The sequence below is a fragment of the Symphodus melops genome, assembly GCF_947650265.1.
Source record: "Symphodus melops genome assembly, chromosome: 7".
NCBI classification, from domain to species: Eukaryota; Metazoa; Chordata; class Actinopteri; order Labriformes; family Labridae; genus Symphodus; species Symphodus melops.
In genome coordinates, this window is record NC_136697.1 from 27,779,302 (window position 1) to 27,792,613 (window position 13,312).

At 43.1% G+C, this 13,312-nt stretch overlaps 1 protein-coding gene across 1 annotated transcript; it reads right to left on the bottom strand.

The window, feature by feature from the left end:
• Positions 1–1,721: 1,721 nt before the first annotated feature.
• kcnq3 (potassium voltage-gated channel, KQT-like subfamily, member 3) lies at positions 1,722–12,994 on the bottom strand. Its single transcript, XM_079347313.1, has 7 exons — positions 12,987–12,994; positions 9,603–9,802; positions 9,407–9,512; positions 7,596–7,727; positions 7,408–7,503; positions 7,112–7,199; positions 1,722–6,239 (listed from the first exon to the last, which is right to left on the bottom strand). The coding sequence occupies exons 2-7, from the start codon at positions 9,793–9,795 to the stop codon at positions 5,535–5,537; spliced, it is 1,320 nt and encodes a 439-aa protein (XP_079203439.1). The 5' UTR covers positions 9,796–9,802; positions 12,987–12,994; the 3' UTR covers positions 1,722–5,534.
• Between the last annotated feature and the right edge of the window lie 318 nt (positions 12,995–13,312).

Consider the following 13,312-nt stretch of genomic DNA (forward strand, 5'->3'; position numbering starts at 1 on the left):
TGCCCGGACACACGAGTTTACTCACAGACGAGATGGATAAAAACAACAACTGGCACTCAACAAAAAAAAAAGAAGCTTGGTTTGAGTCCATACCTGCTTCGTTAAAAGGGCCAGAGTGTGGCAGAAACAAATCTGATGAAACCCACTGAAAGAACAACACATTTGCATGGTGATGGTGTACTCCGTGTGGACGAGTCATTCTTTGTGCGTGTTTGTATTGTTTTCATCAGTGTTTATTTTTCACATTCAGACAAGTGAATGTCGTGTTGAATGATAAACCAGCGCTCCGTTTATCAAGACTGAGTCACCACTGCAACAAATTCTGCTGGTAGGAAAGATCTTTAATTGACAAAATATATTAGTTTGGCTCCAAATCACATACAAGACTTAGAAAAGAATTATGGCCACTGAAGGGGTCGTGATAATTCCCATCATTCAGTAATAATAATGTCATGTATTGAGAACCAGTTCAGTTTAAAGTTACACAAGAAGAAGTAATGCTAGCACTCTATTTAAAATACTGCAGCAAAGGTGATGCTTTAACATGTCAACAGGTCTGTTCTTACAGACTATTCATGATCCACAATAAGAAGAATATTTAACAAACGTGGGGGTTTAAGTTGTTGGGGAAGTGGCTCCTTGATTTACAAAGATTGGTTGTGAAGTCCTGTCTGAAGAGTAGAATACTTAAATGTCAACTTTAGTGCATCGTCTCTCAGTGGTCGGACGTTAAAATAAACAGACAACAGGGAACAATAAAAAGTGCATAAATACAACAGATGTCAAAATATGAAAAAGTTGGCAGTTTCTGAAGAGTTCATAAAGCTAATAGGATTCAATTCAAGGCATAAAATAAAATGTTGTTCAAATGAAGTCGCATTGGAGTCGTGTGGTGTCATCGATGTTTCTGTATCCAAATAGTTCAATAAATCAACGACAGAAATCATCAGCTACATTTGCTAGCATTACTCTCCCCTCAGTGTTTCTTCATTTCTTGGAAGACTGTTTTTAAACAAATTACAAAATCAATAAAATGTTAGTTTAACAGAAATCTGCCTTTTTGTACCTTCAGCTGAGTGTTGATTCCCAATGATATTGTTTTAAACTGATCGTTTGGAGTACATTGTGTTAATGGATAAAACGTTCCACGTGGAAAGAAATAAAGAAAACGTCCCAAATATTTCTGTGCAGCTGTCGTCATGAGGAGTTTGAGGTCTAGTCCAGGCGTAGGAGGGTATTTTTGAAAACGCAGCTTTTTATGTGCGTTTTGTCATTTCGTACAAAAACTGCGTTTTATTAAAAAAAAAAAAAACCTCCTTCCAGGGTGAAGATTTCCAAAACTCTGTTTCAAACGTTTATGTGCAGATGGGTTGTAATATCAAACTGTCAGTTTTTCTCGTTGTGCGACGCTGTCACTTTGCTAGTGCGATGGCGGACGTAGCCAAAACTAGCGCTTGTGCTAACGTCGCTAACTTTTACGTGCATACACAGCTACTCTCCTGCTATGTTGACGAGCGGAGACGCCTGATTGGATTACAGAGGTCGTACCACATTCTGACGACACAAACCCACAGACAACGTTGGCGGTTTTGGACGAGACCCGGTGGGACTTCAGGTAGGTGGGATAACTTTGGAAATGACAAACATGTTGTTGACAACTCATTGTGGATGGATGAATTTTTTTGTTTTTTAACAAAGAAGGAAAACTTTGTTTTAAAAAAAAAAAAAAAAAAATACCCGCCTACATGTGGACTAGGCCGAAATGTAGGAAATGAGCCAAAAGCTTCATAAAGCCACAAAATCAGCATTTTACAAAAGCAAGTTTGTACTTTGTCGTAGTTTAAGAAAAAATACAAATCAGTAAAGAAGGAAAGCTCACATTCATAAACGCTGTGTTGTGTGTGGTGACATGAAGTGGCACTGAAACACTAAATAAAGAATGACGATGTGGAGTCATTCTTGCTTCAGAGGCACAATGAACAACTGTTCACAGGGATACATTGTCCTGTTACGGTTTTTATATCTATACGGAGATTATTTATGTCTGCATTGCAATATAATTTATCAGTAGAATATATCATTTAATTGGTTTTAATAGTGGAAGATAAGAAATACTAATTTTAATACGATAAGATAAATAGATTATAATTGTTGATGGGTTCACCTTGTTCATGTCAGACTGCAGCTGCGTCCACGCCAGGCTTCAAACTGATCTAAGGGCAAAGCAGTTCCTTGAGTGTCCACATGAGGCATACACACCCCATATTAAAATGCCCATGGTGACAGCAAAATAAACAGTAAGAGTCATTGATAACGAGGGGAGTGGCTGATCTGACTGACAGGGATTAGGCCCGCCGTGGCCTGTTGTTGAGTTGACCGAAAGTTTGTTTGACACAGCATTTCCAATTTGGCGGTTAGAGACTTCATCGTTTCATAGACCATTTTGGTTTGTAAATGTGCCTTTTGAAAGCCGCGGACCCATCTTGAGGGCTTCTGACAGTGCGGCTAACATATGTGTGCTACTTTTCCTGGCTAACGACGGATATCTCCGGTGTATTCCTCATGGCCTTACTTATCCTGAGATTTCTTTCAACGCTAATTCAAACCACTCGGCAGACTTTGATACAGATACGAACGGGCACTTTAAATCATTTGTCAACTAAGTTAAATTACCGGATATTGGTAAAGTGAGCTGGTTCCGGTAAAGCTGTTAAGGTTGCTAGGCGACCTAAGCGATGCTAAGAAACAAGTGGGTAAGGGCAGGAACAAGCGAACGATGCAAATTATGAATTACGAAGGTTAAAAGACTTCAACTCATCTATAAAATAATCAGTGAAGTTAGTCAGTGATGTTAGCTAGTTCTGGCTCAGCTGTTGAGGTTGCTAGGCGACAGGAGCAGCGCTAAGAAAACAAATCAGATACCATCAGATACGGCGCTAGCTTCCAGCTAAATTTGAACTTTCCAAGAACATTTCTCAAAAGATTTTACATAGGGGCAAAAAACACTTAAGTGATAAGGTGATGAGTGATTAAGTGAAAACGTTCACAGTGTAACCGAACAAACAAGTTACTGTGATTAAAACTTGCTCTGAAGCCTGGTGTGGAAGCCTCCGTCTTAAAACCTGCCATACTCTCTCTGAAGGTGTGTTGACATGCTATAAGTGTTTAGAAACTGGTGTGTAGATACAGTTGGTTTTTCAGATAATACATTCAGTATCTGCGTTGTCCTAAATCTAAAGTAGTAAATGCTCTTGAGGCCTTTGCCTGTCCGTCTGGTCTCTCCAGTGTGTGCTGTCGTCACTCACAGTGTGTGTTTGTCGTCATAGTTGGACATTCGAGTTTCTCCCAATTGTAACCTGTGCAGTAGTTTAGGTTTTGAGAAAAGTAATAATTCAAAAGGCAGACATGAAGTTACATTAAAAGCGGCATTGTGATTAATGGATTCACAATGAAGACATTTTTATTTTTTAATGTTTTTGGGTGGATTCTTGCAAACCCCAGGGGGGGTAAAATTTAAACGTTTTTATTTTGCAAATAAAGATGTTGTCTGGATGGCTCCTTTTATCTTAAAATATATCTCTGGTGTACTTTATTTTAGTGCAAATAGTGCAAAATCTAACTTGAGAGTATAAATCCATTAAGTTGTGACATATCTTAAAATTTGATTTCTTTAGAGACTTAAAGAGGGGGCAAACTTTTGGACAATATTGTCAGACAACTTGACAAAACAGACTTTGAGACGCTCAATGTGACAGCAATATGAGACTACGTATTTACGCCTCATTCCCACTTACATAAGGGACTATCTAAAGAGATTGCATCCGAAAAGAGGAAGTGCATTCTTTTACAGACAGGAGGAACTCCAAACCGATCTGTAGCCGTGGACAAGAGGCTACTTCCTGTTGTGCACAATCTTTGTGCTCGGAGAATATTGAACTAATAAAGAGTGAAATAACACTGTTCAACTTCACAATGTGTTAAAACTAGATATTTTTAATCATGCAAACTTATGGACAGTCAATATTGAAGACTAAATCTAAGGAAGTAGCCTGTTAGCTAGTTAGCAAAGTGCCAGGCAGTCTCTGAATTCTGGCGCAAAAGTAAAAAAAAAAATGGACGTACTTTTTCGGATGTACAAATTCCAGACAATATTCTGGAGGAGAGGAGTTTCCCGAGCTCATCCAATATCTTGGAGAATCCCATTGGAATTAATGATTGACTCACCTCTGTATACTGTGCATAAGTAAGTGGAAATGAGGCGCTAATCTTTAAAGTAAAAATAAAAAACGTTGTTTTAAGATGTTTCTCTTATCGTTGCCTTTTGTGTCTGAGAACCATGTGACGTTGGACAGAAGTTTTTTTCTTCATTGATTGCTGTAGTGATGGTGGTGAACCAGCGGTTAAAATACTCATTTTTTAGATTGTTTGATTCTGTTAAAGTTATGTGAACAAAACAGAAGTACCGTTTATCCTTAAAATGGTTTTGAAGGCATTGCAGGCATTCAGCCTTTAGTCTTTGATAACGCGAGTCCCTGTTTCGTCTGACAGTATTTCAGCGGTGAAATCAGTACAGGTGGTTTATATCCCTGAATTCATGTGCCAACAAAGCAGCAGAGATTTAGTGTTTCTGTAAAATCTGTGATTTTTCTTTTTAAACTGTAAAATTTGCAGCACAGAGTGGTGACATACAACTGAAAGCACAGTGGTGTGAAAACAAAGTGAAGTCCCAGTTGCTTGACAGACCTGATCCTCAAAGGACTCGCAGCACAATGTGAGCAAAAGCAAAAAATGGTGAAACGCGACTGCCACTAACTAAACCAGTGTTTTGTTACCCAACTCCCAACAAGTTCTCTCTCATAAATCACAATCTCGCACTCACACACAGAAACACACTCGCCATGTGACAAACAAAACGAGACAGGAGACTTTTGGTTTCCAGTATCACCCTTTGAACCTCGCTCTAGAATGGTGCATTATCATGCAAACCATGCAGAAAAGAATGAAAATGTATTCATATAAAAAAATAAGTGTTACAAAATGGCATAGCAAGTATATGTATCCATTCAATCGCTTTTTCTGTTTCCTGATATCCTGAACTTTGCAGTGTCTACACTAGAAGTCGCATGCGTTACATGCAGTGCGGTTGGCTTTGCAGCAATAAAGCTTTTGGGTGTATATAGTATGTATAATAATGTTCCTTTTTACGATTTGCTAAATTTTTGCGAAGAGTGCGCTGTACAGAGTTTTACTTTACAAACGGTCTGATTTCCATTTTGTTTCTGGGCGGTCACAATGCCATGGCTCTCTGTCTGAACAGCGGTCGGTTGATGAGATCAGCGGTCGCCTCTGAAGCTCAATGACCTCTTCAAAACCTTGCAGCATCATGGTGGACTACAGCAGACCCACATTTCCTGCTTGTTGTTTGGGCCAGAGGTGTGGCTTTGACCCAAGCTGATTTGGGTTTAGAGGCATGGGTTGAACTTAACGTCTTAATCGAAGAGTTTTGGATTTCTATGCGGCCACTCAAACACCTCTCAGGGCGGCGTGGTCCACACAGCGTCACCAAATCCCTCCCCCGTGGAGGAAAGAGGCAGTGGCCCTCCACTGGGTGTAAATGGGTCTGTGTCCGTGTCTGTCTCCCCCTCCGCTAGGTAGCTCGGTCTGGGTCTCGTCCAGCTGGTGTCACCAGACCCTGGCCTAGCCCCCATTGACAAGTCTTCCCCTTCCTCCCCCTCCCGTTCCCCAGAGATACTGAACCCGCTTGGCGAGCGCTCCAGTTCCTCATGGTTTACCGATAGCATGGAGAGCGGCGAGTCAGCCCCCCGCCCCCCCGTGGTCCTGCCTGGCCCCACTGACAAGTCATGCAGGGAACTGATAGGCAGCACTGTGGGACGCTCGGTGTACGTGGGAATGGCAGCTGGAGGGTGGCGTTGGTGGAGGTGTGACGTTGGCAGTTGATGGTCTGAAGGAACGTCGCTTCCACCAGCAAATCCCGTTCCCTCCACACTACCTCTTCCTCTGCCGTGATACGGATTCACCTTGCTGACAGGCACCTGGTACGACATGTGCGGGAATGCCTCAGTGTAGTTCAAGAAAACCTGACGGATCTCACCGTTCCCTGTAGGATCACAGGTCTCCAGAGTCATTCGAGCAGCACCATTAGAGTCCACCTGTAGGTGCTCCGTGTGCTGGATGTGCATATCCACCAGAAAGTCCAACTTCTTCTCCATGTCCTCCACCTAAGACAGATACACGTTACACCACAGAAACGTCTGACAAGATCATCTTTAGAACAATCAAAACATCTGGACTTTGGGGAATTGTGCACAAAAATGGAACCTGATCTTCTTCTTGTATTTACCCTGCTTTAGGAAGTCAAGTCATCCCCAGATCAGAAATAAATAGCTGATAAAGTCATTAAAAAGTCAACCATGAAAGAGAAAATCAATACTTGTACAACCTGTCCTTCCAATATGATCAATAAGCCCAATCTTTTTCTTCCATCATAGCAGCTTTGACACTGAGGCTGTTTTGGAAACCGATCAAGTATGTACTGCACGTTGCATACTATATACCACGCTGCACAGTAGCTTGTAGTAAGCCCACCAGTCGGTGGTTATTTTACAGTATGCCAAGCAAGCTGGTTTCCTTGGAATAAGGAAGTAAACAACAGCTGACATCAAACACAGCTACAGTGAAGCGTCTGAAAAAAGCTAATTCATTTAAGTTTTCAGGATTTAGCGAGTCAACAAACAGAATTTGTGTCTTTGTGCGGCTTGGTCTGATTGCGATTATTTCCCGTTACCATTAACGTTGCTGTCCCTCATTTTGACCTCTGACCTGGTGCATTGCATTGTGGGAAAGAATACGCTGTGGATCTTGCATTTGTTAGCATATTGCAAACTGAATTATGGCTGTATCAGTTTGTTCTCGAGCGGTTGGCAGCTTCAAAAACAGCACGTCTATGAACGTAGCAACAAAATGTGTCCCTGAGAGTTTCTTGCTCTCAGTTGGTCGTCCTTTTAGGGCTACGTACAAATGTTTCACATGATCACCTGGGATGTTGTACGTTCAAGCCTCTCAGGATGGGATTGGAAATCTTAATGCTCACCTGTCTCTCCACTCTGACAAATCTACCCATCATGCTTTGGTCTTCTGCATCTGGCATGGAGGCTGCTTTGGCTAGGTAGGTCTCATGCCTGGAACACAGGGACACTGAGTAGATGTGGACTGCACAGACATTTGTTTAAAGACAAGGAACATGGTGACTGTTTAGCACAAACTAACCGCTTGACAAAACGTCCAACATGACAGTAAAAATCATAACAGGACAACATTCACAGTCGTTCAAGCTATTACTTTTCATGAATAAAGTCAAGCTGCTGAATCACGTCAAGGTTACAGTACCTGGGTGACTGATTGGACGGGTAGGTAAAGGGCGGTTTCGGAGTTTTCTTTTGTTTGGGGGTGAGTGGAGCTCCAGGGGCGAGAATCATGTCAATCCTTTTTGGAAGAGAAACAGGAAATGATGAAGGACGAGGAGATATTTGCTCTACTCGAACAGACTCTTATCGCCTGCAAGTGTCGTTACTGACCTTGTCTGGAGGTATTTTATTCTACAGAGCATGTCCAGGTGTCCAGCAGAGTACTGCTCAATCACGTCTTTGACATCATAAGGCCTCAGAGTTTCCTTAAAACGCTTCTTGTTCAAGAGGAACTGCATGATCCTGTGAGACAAAGAGTTGTAGCGTTAACGCTCTGCACCCTGATAAGACAGAATGAATGTTAGGAAACATTAAACAATGTTAAAACAACGTTGGTCCTGTTAAATACTGCATGTCAGCCAGGCGTCAACGTAGGCGTTCGTACTGAACTTGTTTGTGCTGGGGATCGATGACAAGCACCATGTCTCTTTCTGATGAACTCATGCACCAGCCTGACAATCTCCACGTTCTTTGAAAATCATCCCCGACCTGAATTCAACACTGCCACCCACTGAGCTCCTTCTTTTGTCAGTCAGATCTCCCACTTTGAGTTGATTTGAACTCAACCCTTTGGAGAGTCAGCGGCTGCTGCACAAACTTCAGTGTTTGGCACAGAGTCTTGGGTCCTGAAACCAAAACCCTTTAGGTTTGAGCTTCCCGTTGAGTGACCCATTCAGCCCTGAAATAATGGTGTGGAAGGAAGCAGCACTTTCACAGGGTTAATCACTCATCTCACAGGCCCTCATGCTAGATTAAATTCCTGCATTATGTCAACTGTGTGGCCTATAGATTTACCAGCACACTGAAAGCATGAGTAAGCTCTGCCTACACACTCTGGTTTCAGCTGCCTACCCTTGCACTCCTGCAGAGACTGAATTTGTTTTCACTCATCAGGTTTAATGCTTTTCCTTCCACAAAAAAAAAAAAATATCTGCAGAGTTGATTTTTGAGAACTTTTACACTTGTAATGTTTGTTTCCATCTTTGTTTTCACTTTCTTCATTTCACCCTGCCTTTGTTGAACTATTTACATTTCTTGCCCATTACTATGTCGACAAGTGGAATAGCCTAAAACCATCATCAATCATCCACTTGCCATGCTTATACAACACTAGATTAGATATACTATAATCTTCCCCAAAAGGAAACCTGTCTTGGACATGAACATTGCTCTTGGAAATCCTCCCAGAAATCGCTACGGTCCGTGTCTTCCATGACATGGACTGTAGAAGCTGGAACCCAATACTTTGGGACAAACAGGATTCCCTCATACATTGGAATGGAGGGAAATGTGGGTTTGAGTTTCCTTCAGCAGTCCAGAAATGATGATTTTTGTCAAGCAATCTTTGCACCAATAGCCAACTTTGGAGGTCTTCAGTTGGAGACGGGCATTGTACAGATTTGTGGTAAAGGATATCCAAGCTAACAATCCGGCTAGCATCGTATATATATTTTTATTTGATTCTTTTATGTAACAATCAGATACATAAGAACATTGCTTGACATATAAAATATAAAGTAGATGTTGTGCACACAGGTTTCTAGCTAACGTTGTACTTCAATAAGTTGTGAGACTTTAGTGAATGCTTTCTGACCTTTCTTTCTCCGATACTGTACAAACAATGCCCACTGCAACGCTACCAGTGAGTACTGTTTGGACCAGTATTCAAAACTCAGTCCTTGTTGGCCTTATTGTTAGTTGGTACGCAACACAATATATCCCAAACAACACATTTTTAACAAAACCATCTGAACACTCACTCTAGATGATTCAGTGAGAATGCGAGACAACGGACCGCTCGTAGTAACTTTTCCACAGACACAAGATTTGTCAAGGTGTTTCTTGCATGAGACATTATGAAGTCACTTGTGAGCTATCAGCCAATGACGCCAAAACTGAAATGCACATTTGTTGTTCCTGACCTGACTGCCCTGATGACCAGTTTCAGCGTGGGGATCATGTCCTCCATGAGGATGTCTGGTGGGAATCCTCGCTCCTCTAAGGCAGGTTCTGCCAGCGCTCCGGCATCTGAAATTTTTTTTACCAACAATGAACTGATAACAAGACTCCAGACACCAGGCTTTAATCTTAAAGGCCCCAAAACTCTCCTTTGCATACCTTCAGAGCTCTGGCGGAGTGTGTGGGCCTTCATTCGAAAGGCAGTGCGGAAGCGTTCCCGATTACTGAAACCAGCTGGTTTGGGATCCTTTGACGGACTTTCCTCGATGGCGTCGGCGTTACCTGTGAGCTTCTTCACCGTCCCAACTGATGTCCTTGCATTGGGAAGGCGTACACGTTCTAGTAAACTCATTTTTTGACTGAAATGAAAGAACAGAGAGGGGTATGATCGGGTGAATAAAAGAGGCCATGAAATGACTGAGTGCTTTTATAGAATACAAACATTATTCACGGTTTAGTCCCAAATTTTAATTTTCACTTCTTGCAATGTCACCTGTTGGCAATCAATCAGATAAAGTGACTTTACTGTATGGTCAGACATTAAGGAGGACATATTCTCTGCCTTTTCAAACAGCGCCCCCTGTGGTCTAAATGAAACATCTGTGTTTCTGAGCTTTGGTCCAAATATAACATGAATCAAGCAGCAGAGGAGGTTTGTGACCCTGTAGAAACCAGCTCTCTCTGAACGCTCCGTTTTGGTGTGTGTGTCTCTTTAAATGCAACAAGCCCCGCCCCCCTGAGTTTTCACCGACATTTTTGTCTGTTTTGTAAGACTTCTGCAGAGCACTAACAAAGGACTGGATGGATTTATTTCAGATGTTGTGGGTCAATAGATTCTCAGGTTACCCAAATAAATGTTCAAAAACAATGTGGATTTTTTTTAATATGTCCCCTTAAAGAAAACATGTTGAAGTGCTGTCTTCTCTGACAGCAATGCAGTATGTCCTCCTTCTAACTTTAGATTCTGCTCCTGAATGCTCTGGATTTGTTTGGACCAGAGAAGGTAGGCGGGGCTTTGAAGGCCCGTTTTGGACGCCCCTGGGTTTGCCAGATATGAGAGCAGTTATCAGGTGAACAGGTGTTGCAGCGATGGAAGCGGGCTAGCATGCAGAACTGGTTAAACACTGAAGCTTCAACGTCTACCACATGGCAAGCTGCATGATTTCACGCCATATCATACTGATTGCTCCTTTAAGTGTCACTTTTTTTTATGTTTACATTGGAATGAAACTATTTGATCTGCAACCTTCATTGAGTCTGTTTTAATCGTCGTATTCAGAGGTCAAATCAACATATTCACTTTCTGGTCCCTTCTACAATTTTTCTGGACTGACTTTCACAGTCAACCGCCTCCACCTAACAATCCTGCTCTCCTGGCATAAGAGCTGCGAGGAGATTGGTCTCCTTTTATTGTCCAATGGCTGACAATATTTGGCAGCACAAAGACTTGAGGGTAAAATAAGACTCCTGTGTGCCTTGGAAGAGGCAGAGAGGCGGGGTAACCGGAGCCGAAAAAACAGGGCCTCTGAAACGTGGAGCGTTCTCAGCGATTTAGCTCCCACAGCCGGCACACAATATGAGCCTCTATGTGGCGTCAGGGACGAATGGGGACGGCAGATTACGGCGCTGAGAGGCTGCAGAATGGGACGCTCTAAAGGAAGACAGAATCTCTTTCTGACTGCTTTTTCACCGAATAAAAAGCAGAAAATTACAGGAGATTATCGGCTGGATCTTTGCAAAGCAGGCGACACAACAGGAAGAAATAAAGCTCCCGATGTCCCACAGGTCGGACTTCACAGGAAACACACACTGGTGTACGGCCCACGCACACACCCGCACAGGAACATGAGAGGATAACTCAGATTTGAGTGGTTGTATTTTGCAATGTTAGCGCTCTTTAGTTAGCTCGTAGCTTCATGGAAACTGACATCCAAATAATCAGTGAGTATGTACTACTTCTTCTTCTTGACTCAAACAGCTTTTATACACAAGGGGAGGAGCCGGCCGTCCCGTCCATGTAAACGCAGCTCTGACAACAACACAGCCAGCAGGACTCCAGCTTCTCCCTCACTGGAGACAGTCAGGACTCACACACACATTCACACAGGAGAGAGAGAGACTTATGAGTTATGTTTATTTATGTGGAGCATGTTGCTCATTCTGCTTCTTGAAACAAAATGCTATCAAACACATAGATGTGAAAACACCCAAAACGGACTCCTCAACGGGCTGCAATGAACAAATCACAGAATGACTCCAGATAAAAGGTCTAACATGATATGATGATGCACTCACACACACACACACACACACACACACACACACACACACAGGGAGTGGCTGTATTGTTGGACATGGCGGCCCGTTGTAGCTTTTGGCTGTCGTCCACTTCTTGGCTCAGAGCAACAAGATAATGTCACACCACTTATTTCCCAGCCGCTGATCCTCTCTCTCTGTATCATTCAGAGCATTTGTTCCTTTTCTCTGGTCCTTTCATTTTCATTCCCAACATATCCTCTTCTGAGATTTCTCTCTCTCCATTATTCTCCATTTCCTCGGGGGGGAAAGCTCTCGTAGAGCATTTGTTCCCAAACTGTTCTGCCGCGCCCCCAGTCAGCAGATGAAAACGTTTTCCAGCACCGAACCCCCAAAGCCCCCCCACCACACACATCGGCATATACCAACAAACACCAAACCAGTGGCTCCCATCCCATGGAGGGTGGGCTCAGGTCTCAGGCTAACTTTGAGTCAAGCTAACGACAGGCTGAGAGCTGAGGCGGGCTGAGCTAATCACACCCGAAGCAGGCTGTAAACATGTTCATGTCTGCTGTAAAAACAGGCTGTTTGAATGGGTGTGTATGTGACTTCCTGTGCTGCTGCAGCCAGCCTCTAGTGGACACTCCAGGTACTGCAGCCAGCCTCTAGTGGACACTCCAGGAACTGCAGGATTTTATACTTCAGCATCGGCTTCATGTTTTAAAACCAGATGTTGCCACTTGTTTAGTCCTGTAGTTGCTAATCCCTTCTTCTTCCCCAACATGAAACAACATTTTGAATCTCACTAAATAATCTTTTTCCTGCATTTAGGGGAGACAGAAATCTTAAAATTAGGATGATTAGATCCAAATTTCTGAGAAATTAGCAGTATGTTGAGTGAAGTGACCCTTTAAATTCCCACTAAACAAACATAAGGGTCTGTAAGAGAGCTGACCCCCCCCCCCCCCCCCCCCCTTTATCAGGCTGTGTATCAGGGCTCCTGTTGTTGCCGCCCTGCAGCTTTTAGCAGCAGTAACCTAATCCAGCGTGTTGAACACGGGGGCTTAGAGGAGGCCAGGAGGCGTTGGAGCAGAACGCTCCGATGTAATGAGGCTACCTGAGGACCAGGTGAGTCCAAGAAGGACGAGGAGGAGGATCTGTGGCCAAGTCACAGAGGGATTAAATGGATTTTGCGTCCAGTTAACCGAAAGGAAGAAAGAACGCCTGGAACGTGTTTAACCTCTGCCTCTGTCAACTAATTACATTTTATCTTCAATAACTTTTGACCTTCCAGCGATCGATTGATGGTGACGTTCGTCCTCTCGAGACCCTCTGACACTGAGAGACTGAAGACCGATATCTACGGGGACACTGAAGGGACAAAAGAAATACAAGGAGACACTAAATGTTGTAAATGTTTTTCTATCATATCGTGGTTCCTTCCTTCCTTCCCTCCCTCACTCTCTTCCTTCCTCCCTTCCTTCCTTCCATCCTTCCTTCCTTCCATCCTTCCTCCCTCCCTTCCTCCCTTCCATCCTTCCTTCCTTCCATCCTTCCTCCCTCCCTTCCTTCCATCCTTCCTTCCTTCCATCCTTCCTCCCTCCCTTCCTTCC

What these genes read in the sequence shown, in the direction of transcription:
- kcnq3 (XM_079347313.1), bottom strand. Translation starts at nt 9,795, where the DNA reads ATGAGTTTACTAGAACGTGTACGCCTTCCCAATGCAAGGACATCAGTT. An exon ending in ACTCCGCCAGAGCTCTGAAG is followed by an intron (nt 9,513 to 9,602) that starts GTATGCAAAGGA and finishes AAAAAATTTCAG; the next exon opens with ATGCCGGAGCGCTGGCAGAA. An exon ending in ATAAAATACCTCCAGACAAG is followed by an intron (nt 7,504 to 7,595) that starts GTCAGTAACGAC and finishes TCTTCCAAAAAG; the next exon opens with GATTGACATGATTCTCGCCC.